The sequence below is a fragment of the Erithacus rubecula genome (genome assembly GCF_903797595.1).
Source record: "Erithacus rubecula genome assembly, chromosome: 2".
In the NCBI taxonomy this organism is placed as follows: Eukaryota; Metazoa; Chordata; class Aves; order Passeriformes; family Muscicapidae; genus Erithacus; species Erithacus rubecula.
In genome coordinates this window covers 71,472,925-71,493,578 of record NC_136685.1, presented here as the reverse complement: position 1 = coordinate 71,493,578, position 20,654 = coordinate 71,472,925, and the positions used below count along the sequence as shown (strand labels likewise).

The 20,654-nt window shown below is 38.8% G+C and overlaps 1 protein-coding gene across 1 annotated transcript in view; it reads left to right on the top strand.

Annotated features, from left to right (window-relative positions):
- Positions 1 to 432: 432 nt before the first annotated feature.
- The window catches only part of LOC306798731 (uncharacterized protein), a gene marked incomplete at both ends in the record, with an annotated part of 33,388 nt that continues 13,166 nt past the window's right edge, over positions 433 to 20,654 (top strand). The window contains 6 exon segments of the mRNA XM_079298931.1: positions 433 to 501; positions 1,882 to 1,933; positions 1,936 to 1,971; positions 3,374 to 3,432; positions 9,498 to 9,591; positions 11,013 to 11,035. Of these exon segments, the coding sequence (XP_079155057.1) occupies positions 433 to 501; positions 1,882 to 1,933; positions 1,936 to 1,971; positions 3,374 to 3,432; positions 9,498 to 9,591; positions 11,013 to 11,035 (333 nt within the window).

The following is a 20,654-nucleotide window of genomic DNA, read 5'->3' as shown; positions in this document are numbered from 1 at the left end:
TTGTGATAGTTTTTTAATGAAAAAAATCTGTTAAAGCAGAGATTTCCCACACAGACTTCACGCATTCATCAGCTTGTACCACTATTCCTTGCTGCTCCTGCTGGCTGCCAAGGTAGTGCTGCAAAGATACTTCTGCCTCACAGAGAGAAGTTTTGACTTATTTGCCCATATTTGCTGAGGAACTACTGTGTTGCCAGGAGCAGAAGTGGCTTCATCATGGTTTTGGCAGAGGTGTAGGCCAGAAAGAAGTGCAGGGGTCAGGGTTTTAGGTGAGAACTTCTGTTTATTCAAAAATTCCCTGACAACCAGCAATCATGGGAAAGCAAACACTGGAAAGGTTCATCATAGAGCCAGTTCTCATGTTCAGTTTCTTATACAAACTAAAGTCAGCTACCAGCCTAGGTAGTTACCAGCCTGAACAATTTCTTAGGTATGAAACCTCATGTTAAGAACACATCCCCTGCTTTCCTGAACTTAAAGTACATTGAACGGGTGGAGAAGGTAAATGATGATGGATGGTTACTGGAATTCCTTTTCTATTTTTGCTGAAGTAAAAGCCAACAGTGTCACATTTGCCACTCAGGCACCTCCCTATCAATGCCAAGGTTGAGATATCTTTTCCTTGACAATGATGTCAAGAAAGTTGCCTCACAAAATCTGGTTCTTCATAATGTCTTGATTGAGGTGCCTAAAGCGAAGTATTTGTGGAGAGAGACTCTTGGCAAATGTTTCCTCTTTCCAGATCCCATCACTAGTCTTGAGATTGTATTTCCTTCATTTATACTTTGGAGAAAGCCTGACCAGGACACGGAGCCTCCATGTACTTGGCACAATGTGATGCCAGTGGGACAAGCCACCAACAGGCTCTGTATGTATTACAGACCATAACCTTTATGCTGGCAGCTGACAACTCTCACCATTGAAACTTGGAGACTATGAACAGTTCAGTGCCTTTTGGGGGGGCATGGGTTGTTTTCTATACTTTTTAAAAAAGTAAAAATCCCCAAAACAGAACAAACATCAAAATTCCCCCCAAAATCACAACCAACTTGTACACAGAAAAATCACCAGTTGGAACTTTTAGCTCCAGTTGAATTTGACCTGAAGTGGGGATTTGCAGAAGCAAATTGTCATATCCTAGGACACAACCAATACTCCTCTTGACAGCAGAGAAATGGGAAGACTCAGGGATTTGGTGTTCCTTCTTAACCTTTGAAGGGAATTGCAGTATAAATAGGGGTCATGAGATTTACTTCTTCTTCCAGCAATAAAACCATAGACACATCACTACAGTCAAAGAAGTGTCAGTTGCCCCAGTCCTCAAGTACAAATTCAAATAAGCATATTTCAAAGGCAATGCACTGACCAGATCCAGCTGGAAGTTACCCTGATATCATAAGACCTCTGCACTTTCAAGCCTTTTCATCAATGATGATGGTAACTTCCATTTATCATGTAGTTCAACAATAAAATGTTGAATCCTGGCACATTTTTAAGTTTTAGAGTGAAGCTTGATGTGATGGTATCATCTCCTCTGGTGCTGTTCTAGTACCTTCTTGGTGTGAAACACAGGTGTACAATTCTCTCAATTTTGTGCTATAACTTCTGTGGAAAGGAAATCCCAGAGACCAGAAGGAAATGCTGGCTGATGTGAGCCTGAGTAGCAAAACCTGGAAAGGCACCTACTGCCTGCACTGTTCCAGGTACACTTTGAGTTCTAACATGGCAAAAAAAGCTTTAAATACAAGTGGCAGAATCCTTTATTAAAAGTAATACACACTTCAAGAGACATGTACTCCCAAAGATCAGATATGGCAATTCTTTCTGGTTAAAACCCATGCTGAAGTGTAGTCTGATACTATATGTTCCTGATATTTCCAGGCTCCAGGGCGTCAGGACCAGCTGAGGAAGCAGCAGATGGAGCAGCTGCAAAGGCTGAACAGCAGAAAATCATTGCACTTTATAACCCAGGTACTCAGAGAATCTCTCCTGACAGTGGCACCTGCTCCTGCTGCTGCTTGTACTCCAGCAGTGAAATGCAGCAGTTCTTTAAAGAAAGGGAAGGTTTCATAGTTGTTTTCAGTGGCTGGGGACTCATTCTCTGGCAGCTGGACTAAAACTTTCTCTGCTTTATACATATTACATACAAGCTGTAAATTCCTGAAAACACTTATTTCCTCTTCTGTATACTAAAATTTCAGAAGAACCTTTATATTTAATAACAGACCTCCTGTACAGACTTCTATTGAAGTAGTCTTGAACAGTAGTACAGAAAATCATAGTGTAGTGGTAAAAAACTACAGAGCACCTGAAATGCCTTTCTACTTGTTTAAGTTAGGTGACAGGACAGAAAGGATAAATAAAGAAAGAAAATAAAAAACAAGCATGATTTATGAAGGGTTTTTCCTATTTTCCTGGAAGTAGTGAACCTGGACTTTGGTCCCTATGCAGAAATGTTTATGGTTTTCAACTAGTAAGTTTTCTAAAAGAATGTGTAACCAGCCATCCAGAGCTGGAAGGAAAACCTTCCCCACTTTTTCATTAATGTATGCCTCAGAAATATTTTAAGATATGTAACATTTGCCTGCTAGTGGACTTGAGGAGTAATAGGGTAAATGGGGATTTTTTGCATGCTTAGGAGTACTTTGTATGTTCTCTTTAATTCAACATCCCTGTATCATATAATAATTTTTGTTGCAACTGTTGATTGCAGCAAGCAGACTTTACAATTTAAATAAAATAACAAAAGCAGATTTTGATTATATCTTTCTGAAGCCACAAACAACCAGGAAACATGAAAGCAACTTTGTTTTCATGTCATAAGAGCTTAGTAAGATTTCTAGTTCAAGGCAAAAAAAAAAAAACCTGTCATAAGCTTCTCTATTTTTTCTTCTCTGGTGATTATTTTTAGGCTTTTCTGTTTCTCCTGGGATTTCTTCTCACCTAGCAGCCATGAAAGCCCTTCCAAGGTTTCCAGCTACTTTAATTCCTGTCCAGTTCCCATCACAAGATTATTCCCAAGCTGAGAGTCTGGCATTCCCACAGACAATATGCTCTGCTTGGCAAAGCAGATCCCTGGAGTTAATACCAAATGAGAGCAGTTCAGAAATCTCAGGAGAACATGTGCATCTTCCAGATTCAGGTGAGCACCAAGTACTGTAAAGGAAATCTGAACCCAAGTCTACTGTGCAACTCCTGTGAATTTTTTGCTTTTGCTAGTGATTATAACTGATTTTATTGCAGGTCAGGGCAAGGTGCTTTCTTTTTATGGTGGCTTTTAATAAAAGCTTTTGAAGTATTGTAAACTTGATTTTTTTTATTTTTTTTTCAATTTTGCTTCTCAAATCACAGTCATCCTTCTTCTCATACTAAGAGAAGTTGCACTTTGTAGATGAAAATGGAGAAGTCATTAAGTTGGAAAAGTTATATGAGGTAAAGAATAGGTTATATTTAGGGGGAAAAGCATAAGAAGGATGTGGCTATAGCTTCCAAAGGTGTGAGAACATGTTTCTGTAGATGAGAAGTCCTGCTCTCGGTCAGCAATCTCACACTGATATATAGTTGCATCACTGAGAGTTAAAACAATGTAAGCTGCTACTTGGCATCTTCTCTTGGCTACACTTTGCCAGCCTTGTCTGCTGTGGGAAAATATCAAAGGGTAAGAAAGAATAAAAGAGCCATTTGCAAGAAATCAAAAGCTGGTTTCAAAATCGGGGGAAGAGGAGAAAAAAGAAGTGTGAATAAACATCTTAAAAGGGAAGAGAATATAAATGTAATCCAGACATGCATCCTGGATTCCTTTGAACTTCTATAGTGACTGTGGTACTCTGAGCCACTCCCATAGTACAATTGAAACTCTAATTTCATGTTCTTCAAGCTAGCTCAGGACAGGTACTCCCACTGAAAGAGTCTGGTCTCCTTCTTGTCCCTGGAATTATTATTTTCTTGCTGGTTTACACTCTGCCATGCTTAGTCTGAGGAAGTGTTAAGGTGGAATTTCTCGTGTTTATGCCCATTACTTCCTGTCCTGACTCTGGGCACCATGGAAGGGAGTCTGGCACTCCTCTTGATACCTACCTCTGAGATGCTTGAATTTATTGATGAGGCTCCCTCTCAGTCTTATCCAGACAAAACAGGATCAGCTTCTGCAGTCTCTCCTCATAAGAGAGATACTCCAGACCCCTCACTATCTTTGTGATCCCCCTGCTAATCCTTGTCTTTCTTAAACTGTGTGGACCAGAATTGAGCACAACATCCCAGATGTGGCCTCATTAGGGTTGACTGGTGAGCTGAACCTGCTGACCACTCTGTTCCCAATGCACTCCAGGATCTCATTGGCCCTCCTGGCCACAAGGGCACTTCTGGCTCATGGTCAGCTTGCCATCCAGCAATGGCTTGTCATCCACCTGTCATCCCAGGTCCTCCTCAGCAGACCTGCTCTCTAGGAGGTCAGTACCAGCCTGTCATTCCTCTCCAGGTGCCGGACTCTGCACTGGCCCTTGTTGAACCTCATGAGGATTCTCTCTGTCCAACTCTCCAGCCTATCAAGGTCCCACTGCATGGCAGCTCAGCCTCCATGTGGATCAGCCATTCCCCCCAGTTTTGGGTCATCAGCAAACTTGCTTAGGGTGCTTCTTAACCCTTCATCCAGGTTGCTGATAAATAAGTTGAATAAGACAGGATAGCAGGAATCTGACAGCACACTAGGACAGGGGGAGGTATGACTGCTTTTTATTGGCAGCAGTGCTGATTTCAGCCTGCCTCGTGTGTAAAACTAAGGCTTGAAAGTGCAGAGGTCTTATGATATCAGGGTAACTTCCAGCTGGATCTGGTCAGTGCATTGCCTTTGAAATATGCTTATTTGAATTTGTACTTGAGGACTGGGGCAACTGACACTTCTCTGACTGTAGTGATATGTCTATGGTTTTATTGCTGGAAACACAAACATGAGCATATCAACAGTTTGCTCATAATTTCGTATTCTTATTTAAAGGGATAACCACTGAGCCATTGCTTCAGTCTGCAGAGACCCCCACAAAAAACCTTTGCAGACAAGATGCTCAAGATGAGAACAGAAAAGAAAAGACAGGTGAATTACACAGCTGCTTGACCCACTGCTCTTGCCTTGCTCTGGGAAGCACTAGCTGAAAATTAAAGAGCTTGAGCACCTCTCCCCACATGTGAGACCGTGAGAAGGGATAAGTGGATTCTGCATCTCTTGCTGCTGTCAACCTACTGTGTCACCTCTGCCTCCCCAGCCACATTCTGGTGCAGAGCAGGCAGGAAGGTTGCTGAAACAGAACTGCTCATCTGCTGTGGGACTGGAGATGTCTGGGGATATTTGGTGTGTAGCTGGGAAATACTGAGGGATGAACACAAGATTTTGTATTCCTGTTGCTGGACCAGAAAGTCCTTCCAGTGTGTTCCAGAGGCCTTCAATAGCACTGCTATATTTACATGATGAAGTGAGTTATATAATCCCTGCTACAGCAACAGTGTGCAGTATGAATGAGCAAATAAAGGCTTTTTTCTTCAGTTGTCAGCCCTAACTTAACCTAAAAGAGCAACTCACCACTAGCTGACACTCAGAAGAAAAATTAACTGAAGTAGAAGCTACCTTCTTGTGGTGAACACAGCCAGCAAGCTTCAATAAGAAGATGCACACATCTGCAATGTTGTGAAATAGAGCACAAAAGGCCTGGTTAGAAATTATCATGTGTAAAAATACTGCTTATTAAACTGTTAAATGAACTGGCTCACAAGTCACATAATTATAGATACACAAGTTGTTCAATACTGTCTAGCAGTGCCTTCACTGCCACATTCTGTAGTGAACACATTAAAAAAGCACTACAAATCTCTGTAGGCAGGGAACACACATCTTACCATTTATCCTTTCCATGATTCCAGCACTAGATTTGAGGATCAGAAGCATCTTTTTTCCCCCACAGATTGCATTCTTCCACCTCCTTAACTCAGTTGTGTTCTGTAAAATGTTTTTGAAAATCAAAGCCTTGTATATGCTGTCAAAGATACAAACATTTCTAATTATTTTAGGATGTTTATTTTTAGTTTATTCATTCTGTAAAGGCTTTTTTTTACATTGTCCTTTTTCCTGCTGCTTAGAGAGCAGTCAGTTAAAAGAAAGGAGTTTCTCTGAAACTTTTTCTGCTGCTAAAAGCAAAGAAAAATAAAAAAAACAAAAGAGAGCAACTAAAGGAGAAGATTTCTTCATCTCACTTTGGCATAGAGGGGAAGAAGAAGAAGATAGGAAATATAGAAGCCAGGTGAGAAATAATCTTAGTCAGTCAAGCTGCAAACAGGTGTTTTCCTTCATGGCCTACATACTCCTTGTGTTATATATGCAACATAGCAGCTCTTTCCTTTTTTTGAGTGTCAGGTGTGCATGGGCAAAAATTAGGCAGGTCTATGGCCTGGCAGCTGATCTACTTCTGTGCTGGTCTAGCCCATACAAACGAACAGGTTTTGTAAATGTGATCTTCAAAGCATATAAGTAAGGCAAAAGTTGGTAGGAAGAGATAAAATCTACTGCTATGCTATTGCTTCTGCAGTGGCCATCAGCTTGTGATGGCAGCTCATTCATCCCTGTCTTTGCTGTGCCTTTTCAGCTGTGCCAAGGCCAATTTTTATATACCTATATATTGAACAGGGCAGTGAAATAGCCCTTGTTGAAATCATCTGGAAAGAGGAGAAATGTAACATTTAGCTTGGATCACTTTTGTGATCTGGTTCATCACTACACTGCAAAAGGACATCCTGGGAGTGCTCACAATGGGCAAGAATGGGTGGACTTGCACTGGTGATGGAAAAAATGATCAGAATTGATATATTTCCTCAGCTGATGCAGATAGAAGCAGCAGGTGTTTGGCACACTGAGCCTTCCATCAAGGATAAAAAAGAAGCAGCAAACTTCTAGGAAAGCACAGACTGAGAGCAAATGTCATGAGAATTTTTATGTGTTAACCGTATGGGAGTTGGGCAGAGAAGGAAGACAGGGACCTCCAGAACAGAAAACTGGGAAGATGTGGCAGGACCATATGCATGTCTGGGCAAGGGGCCCTGTCCATGCATGCATTTTTGGATTAGCAGTGAGTTTCTGAAATCTGTCTCCCAGTCACCCCTACTTGCTGTGCGTTGGTTCACATTGTGGTGTTATCATGAGCTGGATGAAGCTAAAGCACAGAATGTTCTGCAGCTCTTCATGACATTTTCACTATGGCACCAGGCTATATTTGGTTTGAAGCAAGCTTCACTGAAGTGAGCATTGTCTACTGTTGAGTCCTCCTTAGCAAGTGTTCTCCCTACAAATACTATTAGCTCATGGTGTGGTAACAGAGACAGGCAAATCAGAAGGTTATCCATGGTACAGTGATGCTGGGTAGCGATGAGGTGTAGGAAGGACAGTGATGTGCAGCACAGCCAACACTTCTATTAACCCTTGAATTTTTAAATAATTAGTAGAAATTGTTAATAAGTGTCTAAATTAAATCTCAAGCACACTTCCTTTGAAGTATATTCATGTATGATGTACTGTGCCTCATTTTGAGCCAGGTTTCAATTTGGCCCTCCACAACATTACAGACATTATTTTTTTTTCTACTCTATCACTCCTCACTATCTAATTTGAGCCACTCTATCAGAGAGATAGTGAGTTCTTTGTGATTGTCATCAACTCTAGTCTGGAGAAAATAATTGAAACATTTTTCTTTTTGACTATTTTTTTGCCTATTTTTAAGGACAGACTGATATCAGCCAAAAAAATGTTGCTTGCTACAAGTATAACTAATTCTTGGTCTAGACAGGATGTTTTAAAGTGAGAGTTGGATTCATACAATGGGGAGACTTTACTAACATGCTTCACATTTTAAAAGAATTGCAGAGACTGAACTCCATATCACCTCTATAGAAATTATTTAAAAAACTAACTGGAGAATGTTACCAATAAGTACGTTGTTGTTCCTTGCTTAGACAAATCACACCAGCCATTGCTATTAGAGAGAAAACTTCTGAAAAAATTTAAGAAGAGCAACTAAAAGCATACTATCATGTCATAGGAAAACAGCAGAAGGAGCAACAGGCACTGTTGCCATTGGTGTACCCACTTTGTTGACAAATTCTCATGGACAGAGATACTGTGTGGGCTCTGTTTGGGTTCATTACATGGTAGCACATTTTCCCCCCGTTCTTTTGTGTGATATTGGAAGATTATCCCCCAAAGTGAAAAAGGGTTGTATTACTCAGTCACAATCCATTCTCCCATGATTTCCTCTGTTTCCAGCTATTTTCTGGGTCATAGTTTGTGCCCAGGTCTCAAGACACCTAGTTAAATCAGGCATCAAGGATGACTCTGTTTGCTCAATAATAACTGGTCTCTCATGTGCTGCTACTGTGAGAATGGGGGCATTTCCAATGCTGGTTTTGTACAAAGGTCAAGTACAGTGAGAGTGTTCTGCTTTTTGCTGTGGGTACAGTTTGAGATGAGCTTATGCCTGACACCTCTAGGTGTCAGACTCAGCATTTGGTTTGGTTTGGTGATTTGAAAGATGGATGTTTCATCACACAGAAATTTCCCCTAAGTCTCCCCTGCAAAATAACATCTCACACTGATGCAGCTATCTATTTCTGTGCCACATGGTAAAAACTACTGGAACTTCCCCTGAAAACAAAGAAGAATAGAACTTTTCTCATCTTCTATCATATAGACATTTAGCACCATCTCCATGCAGATGAATACACATGAAAAAAAGACAGACTGTGTTTCAGCTGACAGGGAAATAAAGATTAAGACTGACTGTGAAACAAAAGTAGCTGAGCAAAGTGCAGAAGAACAAGAAGTGATCAGGAGAGATGAAGACTCAAAGGAAAATCTTTGTGACTCACCACAGAAAAGATGGCCTGAAATCCTGCAACCCTGTCCTGAAACAGTGACAGACACAAACCTACAAGTAGGTGAGGAAATGGAGACTGTCACATGAATCCTCTAGGAAAAGCAGGAAAAACTGCTGGAAGAGCCATGGAGGGTACTCTGCAAAAGGATGTAGATAGAGGGGATCAGCCTCTCAAAGGTCATCTCACAGAGGGAACAAACACCCCCTTGAAAGCCCTACAAAGGCATTATCCACTCCAGGACGTAGATCACAGTAAGGAGGTTGAGTGCAGGTCCTTCATTCACACAGGGTCAGAAGTGGGTTCAGATCTGCCTACAAGAAGTTGTTGTGGGGAGCCACAAATCATAAAGCAAAAGGCAAATCCACTCTGGGTTTAAGATGGTCAATGACAAGATAATGAAAATTGCATGTAGCTCATCTAAGGCTGTGGAGAAGGGAAGTTCATCCTTAACCTTGCAGTTAAGAGTGGCAAAGGAAGGGAACAGTTACCTTGACATGACAAGTTGCATCTTCTTCCTTGTGAGTCAAATTGCTTACACAAAGGGATGATGAACCCAAATCCCACTATGCTCAATATTCCCCCAGCAGGTGCCTCAAGGAGTAGATCACAATGACAGACATTTGGATCTTTCTCATGGTGATTATGCTAGTGATAAACCCAGTGGAACAGAAAAAAATCTCTGTTAGGAAATACAGCAGATCAAGAAAACAAGATATCCAAGGAATTTCAGGTCAACAAGATATCTCCCACAGCACAAGCAGCAGTGATTCTTGTACTGGAGCTGTTGGTCTGAAAGGGAGCAAGACTCTATCTTCTTTTCAGGAGTCCCTATTTCATCTCACAAGACTGAAAATAAGAGAGCATGAGCCTGAGTCAAAGAATGCGAATAGGGCCAGCAATGTTTAAAGCCTACATCTACCATCTTCAGGAGTGGTTCATGAGATTCCTCCACTGAAAATTAAAGAAACCCTTGAAGTGGAGGCACTACAGAAAGCACTGCTTGCAGACACCTTAGATAAGAACTATTCAAGTGTTGGTTTGAGTTTATTTTTCACTGGGGAAAACTTTTTGTCTTGGACTTATGACTCATTCTGCCTGTGCTACCTAGCTATATGCCCACCTCTGTCAGTATTGCTCAGACCTAAACTAGAAAAAACAGAGAAGAGGGAAGAGATACATCTACAGACATCTTGTTTTTCTTACTTGTCCATCATCACTAGTCATTCTTCCTAAGTCTGTTTGAGGTGCACTTTCAAGTGCAGACTTTTGATTCCATGAAATGGATGCAATGTTGAATGAATCCCTGAAGTCAAGGCTAGAATTCCCTGTAGCTTAGGTATGACTCACCCCTTGACAGTGAAATGTTTACATTTTCTTTTTAACTTCATCAGAAGTAACACATGTGACTTTTTAAAAATGAGTAAATTATCTCTCAAATTTGCATGTTTTTCTCCTAAAACAGAAAGCCTCAGATCAGTGACAATGTTATAATTTCCTAAGAACAGCTTCACTCAGTTTTTTCTTAATGTGGTCCCAGCTTTTTAGTCAATCAACTTTGGGCCCAGTGATCTTATTTCTGGTAATGAAGGCTTTAGTCCTTTTTATTAAACAGGTTCTTGACTTTTCTTAGTTTCCACTGAAGGACTTCCAACACATTCACTCCTCATCCTAAACTCATGAGCTTTCTCTTTATGTAAAATCAGTTTTCCTCTCTCCAATAATCACCATGGCAGAAATCATCACTTCTGATGGCTCTCAATTGTTCTGTCACAATCTACTAAGCACACTATACTCTGTGTCAGACTGCTGTTAAAAAAGGGTTCCATAAAAGTTGAACCACCACATGGCATTCACATTCTAAAAAAGGAGTTCAGCTGCTGACACTGATACACACCCAAATCTGTTTCACTTACTTGATTTGCAGGACTTGGTTTACTTTACTAAAACCTATGCTGGGAATGGAATAGTTGCATAATTAGACAAAATACATTAATTCTTTTTTATAGATTAAGCAATAAATCTTTCTGCACTTATGCAGTTTGTGATTTGAAAAACATAGAGAGGGTTCATAAATAGTCACAAAGTCCTGATTGTTATCATAGATACCTGTGCAGAGGAAACCCAGGTAAATCTGTATACACAAGAATTTGTGTCTGCAGTGAGGAAAATATTTCTTTTAGAACCCTTAAAATCAGGCTGCTAAATTTTTACTTACCAGCTAGCTTCTTTCCAGGGGTACCTGTGCTGTTTTTGAACTGAACACTTATTTAGGCATTTAGATTAAAAGTAAATACCTCACTGCAGGAGGTCAGCTCTCAAAACACTGGTGCACTTTGAGTCTAAAGCTGAGTAATGTCAAATGCTTCCCATAATTTGCTGAATATTTTTGGGTTACAGTGAAAGCAGTAAGAACTCAGTAAGAATTTTTTTTTCATATGATCAGGCTGCTGATAGAGTAAAGCATAAACTTCTCTCATTCACGTCAGGGTAGAACATATTTCTGAGGTCAAAAATGTGTAGAGCACACATCAGTGTCAACAGCATTCTTATTTGGAATACTAATATTTTCACCAGACTGAGGCTGTGTTTGACCCCATATAAATTAAGAAGTTGCTTTTGTAATTTGTAATTATTAAATGCTGTAAAAGTTTTAGATTGGTTTGATTTTTGTTTATACTTTCATAGAATAAAAATAACTTCTTAACACAAAATTCCTACAATGAATAATTTTGGATCTATGGGGTATGTAATGGACGTGCCTTCACAGCACTAACTAACTAATTGTAGACTATACAAATGCCTCTAATAAAAACTGAGTTTGCTTACAATCAAATCAAATATGAATTTTTAACATGATAAAATCTGTTAGAAATTAGTAGGTGCCATCTACTACAATCACAGGAGAGATTATTTTCCTCTCTGTATTTCAAACCTAGTTCTTAACTGGTGCAAAATTAGCATAATTTATTGATTTTTTATTTTGATACATTATGCAAAATAAGAAATTATTTTCCTGATCTGCTTGTCCATTATTCTGTCCATTTCAAAGACAATGGGAATAGTGCAAAAAACTATTTTGCATTTATTGGTTTGTATCATTTTCTCCTACAGTTGCCTTTCAGCAAAATGCTTTCACTGTCTTAAAAATTAATGGGTTTCATTAAAGATCCTTCTTGGATCTCTGGTTGACTATGATAGGTGCTCCAGATGTGAGTATTTGTGGGATTTGGCAGTTCATGAAACTACTAATGAAATTGGGTGCTGCTTTTATTTTTACTGCTGCAAGTTTTGACTGTGGAACAATGTACTGGTGCAGAATTATTGCAGTACCAAGTTCTACCAGCACTGTATTCTCAGCCTGTTAACTGTGCTGCCTTACCCATGTAATTTCTGTGACTTTTTAATAATAATTCTTATTTTTAAAAGAGCTTGCATGGATTTATTAATGTAATTAGCCATAGTAGCCCCTGTCATTTCCATACAGATGTTTAACCAAAAATGCCTACCCAGTATAATGCATACATCTTTTCACTTACTTTTTCTAATTTATGAGCTAAAACTAATTGCAGAAGGCAGATTATCCTCCCTGGCTGTGTTGTCCCTGTGCTGATTGATACAATCCAATAACCTGCTTTGCATTTTTGAATCAGTAACCCTGTTAGGAGCATGAGATATCTGCCCATTGAGAACAGCTCACTTGTGCTGTGTGACAATTTGTGCCTGCTGCAAGCAATGAAAATCCTTTTCAGAGCAGCACGACATGCCCAAATTTGCTTTGTTTTCAAGCACTTTGTTTTCAGACCTTTCCAGGCACAACTAATGTAAGCAAGAGGGTAAAACCAGTAGGAAAGTAGTGCCTTGTGTGCATCTGGTGCCCAAGGGAGCCTGGGCAGTGCCCAAGGCATCAGCCTGTGACTCCACCCCTGCAGCACTGAGGCTGCTTTGCTGGCACTTGGTGTCATCACACAAGATTCTGTGATGGTAATTTGATTGTTCCTCCAACCAATGCAGCTTGTTTGCCATTTTTAATGCAATTTCTTGTCGTATGGAATCTGCACGCTTACTGGACCAACAGCAGCAGCCAATGTGCTGGTGTTTGGTTTATTTTTTCCACCTGCATCTCACTGAAAAACCTTTTATTGGACAAAAGACTTGCTTCATGTATGTTCTTGCCTCACAGGCAGCCCTGTCTCAGGGAATTTGTCTCATGTAGAGGTGGGCCTGGCACACAAGCAAGAATTTCAGTTTGTGCAGTGTTTAGCCTCTTCTAATGTATTTTCTATCTGGGTTCTACACCTAGCTCCGACTGGTAACTTATGGCTGGGTTATGAAATGTTTGTCAGCAGCTCCAAAGTCCCAAGTGCTCCTGGTATCCTTGGTTGTTGCATTTGCACAGGGCAGGGTCTGTTTTCTAGCCTTGACTTAACACAGTGCAGTTCAGTCTGTGGTGGAAATTGTACATAGATGCTGCATCTTGCTTTTGTTGCAGTGCATTGTATTTCAGAGTAACTGGTCTGGATATGGAGGAGTGATAGGCTAGACATTATCACACAGGGCCTCTATTCACTCATTCAATTTGATTATTTTGAGGAGAATTAATACTTATATTGACTGTTGCTGAGGTTTTCTCCATCATGCTTATAACCAGAATATTAGTCAAGCTTATTTAGAATAGAGAACAACAACATTAGGTAATTATTTACAAAGAGCAGTAGGACACAGGGAGTTTCTTTTTCTCCTAGTATCTGTGAGAACTTTCACATTTTGCTCCTGATGTGCTAAAACTCCATTACTGAAAGGGAAAGATGAGGTCATGGATGCCTCCAGTAGTTCATGTCTCTTTTTGAGTAATAGTGAAGGACAGATGGTGGCTGTAGGCAATGAATGGAGCTGGAAGCTCACTTTTTATTTGTTAGCAGGAAGCTTACAAATAATTTCATGTCAAATTAAAAATTAACTAAGAAGTTAGATCAGAGTAATATAAATAAACTCTATTTGAGGATATGTAAAGATCTGTACTCTTCCCCTTTTTCTGAGTGTTAAGTGCATTTCCAGATCAGTCACATCCTGAGCCATTGAGTTCAAAGGCAAAATCTCTTCTGAACACCTGCATTTAACTCTTGGAGCATATTTAATGTGGGAAATAAATATTTTATCCCATTTCATTCAGGTTCATGGCTAATCTGATTTGTAGGAATGACTGGGCAGATGAAAATACAGCCAAGTCCCCAGTTTTGCATGATACAGATTCACAGATACACTGACAGGTAACAAGGTGTGCCTTCTGCAGGTCTGACCTGATTCAGCTATCTGAATACAAAATGTATTTAAAAGTCTCTAAGTTCACCATCATTACATTGTCAAAAATTCCAATTAGAATTCTTTCCAGATGCTAAACAGAACAAATTATGCAATGGCATGCATGCATGGGTGTTCCCAGGGAAGGAGTACCTTAATTTTGACAAGTGCTGATAATGGGTTCCCACTCCCAGCAGCATCAGCACATGAGGGACATGCCCCAGCCTTCCAAAGATCACACCCAAAGAAGGTTTGAACACAGTCCTTCATTACAGTCTCTTATACCAATTCCATACTCTTTGTTTATCTTGTGAACAGAACATGGATAGACCAGCTGGAGACTGTCAGGAGCCAGGAGCTGACTCACCCTTTGGAATACAGTAGAGATCAAGCTCACCTACTGCAGAAAATTGCCCAGAGCAAGTGTTCTTACAGCTAGAGTCACTGGAGAACTTATGAAATCAGAAGAAATGCAAGTAAGCTCTCTTCTGTAGAAGAAATATGCAGTTCCTATCAATTAATATCTTTCATCTTATGTTTTCATCTGAATCTTTCCACTTGCCACACGTGGTAAATTATTCCTGCCATTCTTTAGGATGGTTAGATACACAGTGAAGATTTTAATTTTAATAAGATTCTGCTTTGCATTGTGTTTTAAATGTACATCCCTTTCTTTTGTATAAGAAAAAAAAATGAGGTTGAGCCTACCATTTTTTAAGGAAGCTAAAATGTTCCCATGCTCCTCATACTTCCTGGTGCTGATTTCCTCAGCAGAGCTGACTCTTGAAAAAACTTCCAACTCCTGCACAGTGAATTCTCCTACTTGTAAATATTAGGACTCATTGTGCCAAGTGCAACACAGATAATGGCCACCATTCTCATTTCTGTGCTGAGTATTTGTCATTATTTTTTTCTCTAAACTATCTTGATCTTTGGCTTTGAGTTATTTTTATGATATCTAGCCCTGTGTCTAACAATCTAACCTGCCTAATTACATCCCCAGGTCATTTGTTATGGTTTCTTCTAAATTCCTTTAGGGGATTCTATCTTTTTAAAGCTTTTATTTCAAACTTCTTAGTGATAAAATAATCTCTGATTATCTGTGGCCATTATCCCTATTAAAAACAGCTTGACATAATATGACTTAAGGGGCAATTATCTAAAAGAATCACTGATTAACAGAGAAAAAGTGGTTAGCCATGTGAAACCAATAACAGAGATGTGCAGCTGAAAGTTATATTTTTATAAAATAAAAGAATAGGCAATGGTAAAGCCCAGAAACGTCTGGAACAATGTTCTGCTGCAAAAGAATGTCTAAATCAAACTGATATATTTGACAGCAAACTGACAATTTAAATTTATTTCATGATCAGAAAGGTTTCAGAACAATTAAAACTGGCAACATAGTACTTTGTTCAAAATTTCTATACTTTATTTTTAATCTGTACATTTTTGAGATACCTATTTTTGGATCATACACATAGTGAATTTTTTTTCTCCTTACATTATGTATTTGTCAAAAGTCACATTTTCAACAGGAAATGTTTCAGTGAGGCTGCTTTAGTGCTTTGTTTAAAAATATTTTGAATGTACTCTCTGCACAATATATTAAAATATCAGTTTTCTTTCCACCTGGATTAGGAAAAAAAAATAGAATGTATGCCAATGAATAGTTGTGTTTCCTGACTATATGGGCAGGCAGCTCACAGCTAAGAAAGGAATGTGATCAGGGAACAAGTGGGTGGACACACAAGTGAAAGTGAGAAAGGGTTGCACTTGACAATTGGTTGACTACAGAGCAAGCTTAACATTTCTAGCTTAACTCCACCATTATTCCCTTTGCACTATCCAGCACTGGTGCCCTGAAGGAAAACAACTCAAGTGTTTGCATCAGTAGTGTTGAGGGAAGAAGGGAGAAGGCAAAAATAATGGATATGGATGTATATGGAAATGTCCTCTCCAAATTTCATTTTCAATTCAGTTGAAAATGACATCTTTGCAATCCCCTGCTGCTTGTAAGAAGGATCTAACTATTCCTGTGCCCTTTTCACCATATGAAGATCTGATTACCTGACATTCTTGTCATTAAAATCTACCTTGTATTCTAGCCTTTTCTTAAAGACAATAACATTTACTGCTGTTTATTTATGATTAATTTGAATTTCATGATTTTCTTCAGCACGGACTTGTCTCTGCTCATTTTGTAACAACTGGTTTGTTTTAAATATAAGAGTTTGTAAAGTAGTATTTTTTTATTGTTTGGGTTTTTTTTTTCTTTGTTGAAATAATTTTAAATGTGGTTATTTTGTGTTAGTTTTTTTTTTTTTTGTTTTAATTGCATACCTTAATACGGTAGACCTTTAAGCAGAACAAAAAGGTCCAGTGCTTGCTTCTGGACATGTAAGGTGGGCTTGCCTAGTTCAGAGCAGGCAATGACTCGGCACACTGTCATTTTTTCAATGATAGATATTAAAACAGCAGATTGCTGGACTGCAGGAGCAGCTCAAGGGAGCTGAGCCCTAGTGCCTGCAGCAAACTGAGACACCAGCTTGAGTTGCTGACCAGGCAGAACATGGAGCTTCAATATGAGCTCAGAGTTTCAGAACAGCAGAGACCAAAAGCAGAATAAGCCCCAAAGATATGAATTTCATGGACAGAAATTCAGATAACCTGGTACTGGAAGATATTATCTGCTTAATATGGTTTGAAAAATTCAGTAGTTTTTCTTTGGAGCTGTCATATGTCAATACTGTCCCTCCACTTCTGCCACGCTTAGCTTGAAGGGGAGAAAGTCAGTTCTACAGTGAGCCATGTTAAAATGCACGTTTTGTGTGGTCCTCTCCCACCCAGCCTTTTTATCCATGAGGAATGCAGCTTTACCAGGTGTTACAGCCAGCCTGTCATAGACTCTTAGGCCATATGTCTCCAGTGTCTAAATTCAAGCCTCCTAAAAAACCTCCTGAAAATAATTCTAGTGTTTATATATATAGTGCCATTTACCTTTTAAATAATGCACCTCTTCAGCCTGGAAAAAACTATAGTTAGACCTTCTCTTTAATCTTAGTTCTTATTTTATGCTGTAAATTTCTGGAAGGAAACACCATCAGGGGCCTGCCTTACAGAGGCACGAGTTGGGTTCTTGAATAGGAGTTACACTGGGATGGAGCAGGAGAGATAAACAGAGTGGAAAATGTAGCTGGCTGATGTAAATGTCTTTGCTTTTCTCTGGAAATCAAAATGATTTAATCACAGGTTTACAGAGAGTCTTGTATTTTTTTTTATTCTGTATTCCACTTGCTCAATGTACTAGTAGAGTTTTACTTGTTCTGTTGGTATATAACTGAGTAACTTCTTGTAAGAAAGTTAAAGAAAATTAAAGTAACTCACTTTTTACTAAGGAGACAGCAAGCCTTGGTGAAATTAAACAGCTCAGACTAGAATTCAAAAAAACCTCTGAAATTTGGGTTGAATGGGTAATTTCATTTCTTTGTGTGTATTCAAGGGAGAAAAATATGTATTTTGAGGGATCAGTTTTATCCTATGTGTGTCAAGGAAACTAGAAAACTAATGATCTCCTAGACAGTATAGTCTGATGAGATGAAACATATACTTCCACAGAATGGCCAAACCTAGAAGAAAATATAATTGAGTCATTTTCTCTTAGGCATTTCCCTAATTTTCAAATCCAATTTATGGCAAGGTATCTCTAGAACCACCAATGAACCTTTGCTTTATTGGAGTGAAGAATTTTGTGTCTCTTTTTCAGTTTGATTGTAATATACTTGTTAATGAGATTTTCCAGCTAACTCCTAAATTTCACTGAAAATGAAATTTGATGTTAAATTGCACTTTATTTTTATTTTCCCAAACCTATCTGCTCTTATGATTCATCCTTTCATAGATTGTGAAGGTCAGAGAAAAAAAAAAAAAAGATTAGTCACCGGTACAAAATTAAAATACATAAAAATTCCAATGAAAGACAGGATAAGAAAAAGCTAATTGACTTCTGCTGCTGGCCAAATTTCTGTTTTATTTCTACCACTTTGCTGATATAAAACTACTACTCAAGACACTGAATATTTTTGTTGTGTGAAAGTAATATTAGGATACTGTATATGAACATGAGAGGTTGGTACCTTAAAACGTTTTTCTCTGATGCTGAGGACACTCAGTCCCTAGCAGAACGACATGTGGAACTTCATTCATTGTGTCTAAATATCATAATTTTTATGAAAAGAAAATGGCCTTAAATTTGAGAAGGTGGCTTTGAATGCTGTTTGATTCTACTAGCTGTGATTTGAATTTTAGATTATGTATTTATGAAAAATTCTCCACTAGGTTGCAGAAGCTATTCTGTGAGGGACAGCATCTTCATCCAAACCAGAAGAAAGTTTGTGGAAAGATAATCACAAGACCCACAGCATCTCTCACGTGAGACTGAAGAAATCTTTGCAAAAACACTTCCTTGGAGATGTGAATAATAAAATATGCATCCCTATTGCCAGTAGTCACTTTTCTAAAGTTTTAAATATGTATTTAAGAGAATGTTCTTTGGAATAAAAATTTTTGCAAATGAAAGTATGTATAAGCATAATCATGTTTTCTTTCTTGCACATAATTCTACATGAATTATAGATTTCCTTCTTGTTTTGCAGTAGCAGGAGAAAAATCCTTCCCCCCTCCTCTCTTTTCTAGACCTAACTGAATTGTGTGTTGTTTTTAACAAGTTTTCTGAACTTGTTGCACCTGGTACTCCACAGGCTGATTTTACAGGGAATCCCCTTGCCCTGGCAAACCATAAATCTAGTATTTTTCCATTCAAGACTTTACTTGCCAATGCATAGCAATGTACTTCTCCCGCTACACTCAGTGGGAAAATCACTCAGATTTTTACAAGTTGTGACAAGTTAGCTCACTATGTCAAATGAGATGCTTATTTCTGGCTGCTATGTCCATGACTGCTTCTCCACAGCCAGTTACCACATTTCTAACACATCTCACTGTTTAGAATTTACATATCTAAATATCTTTATGCTTTCCTATCTCTTGGTTTGTTATTTCTTGCTTCATATTAAGGGCATCTTGGACATTACAAGTCCATTTTCTTACTTTTGCTCAGATTTAGTTGAAATCTATGCTTTGTTCAAGTGTACTGTCTCTCTGGAATTCATCTTCTCTACTGGAAACTATTCCATTGGCTAAAGGAAAACTTTATTATATTTATTATATTTATAGATATTTATAAATAAAATATGTATTATATTAAATCAGCCAACACACTTCTCTCTCTGCCTGTTTAGGTACTGAAATAAAATGTAAAAGAGATCAGATGAGAAGGGAGGCAACTGTTCCTCTATGGTGAGCATGACAGTGTGTGTTTGAAAGTCACTAGAGAGTAATTTTGGCAAATTCTATATGGTGCCAGATATGAAAAGAGATACTGATAGTTTCCTCCTGTGGCACACAGCCACATGCAATAAAGATTGTGACTTCAGCAACAGTTTTGAGAAGGGGAAGTTGAGGATAGCAGACTTTTGGGCTCCCTGCTATCTGGGCTTCCATGATCTAGCCAGGGTTGGATCCAGTCCAACTGGAATCCAGCACAAGCATGAGCTAGACTGGTGGGCACAGTGCCCAGATGTCCTGAGTGAACTCTAAAATGTTTGGCAGAGGCACATGCTCTTTATCTGATCTGATGGCACAGAAAGACTTTACAAGACTGTCAATTATTTGACTGTAGAACTGAAGACTTGGGTAAATGGAACATTAAACAGAAGCCCAAAATCTGTGTCATAGTGATATATCTGAACACAGTGACTCATTTGTATTTTTTTTGCGTCTGAGCTCTTTTGATGCAGGTGAATGATTTCCCTCACAGATCCCGTGAATCTGGATAATTCTGAATTTTGGATATAGATAAAACAAACTATCCTACTATTTTTATCCAAAATTGAGAAACTGAGAATAGGAACACATCAAAGTGAATGGGATAACCTTGAGCAACAGAAGGGTTGTCAGGCATTGGGCTGAACAGGGAAGTGGTGGAATCACCATCCTTGGAACTGTTCAAAAAAATGTGGCACACTGGGACATGTTTGAAAGTGGACTTGACAGTTCTGTGTCAATCGTTGGAACTGATGATCTGAGAATCTTTTGTAACCTAAAATATTTTATGATTCTAGGGCTGGAAGAAAACATGCATGTCTTCTAAAATATATGCAGGTTAAAGGTAGCTTGGACTGGTGAGTTTATTCAGCTGTAACCAAGGGGGCAAAACAATTTCCATCTGACTTATTTTTGTCAAAGCTAATAGAATTTGAGGATATGCACAAAAACAGTTGGCAAACAAGTCTGAAAAATGATCAATGCAGGTTAAAGAAACAATTTTTTGTAGACATTTTAGACTTTATGAAGTAAAAAAAAAAAAAAAAAACAACATATCCAAG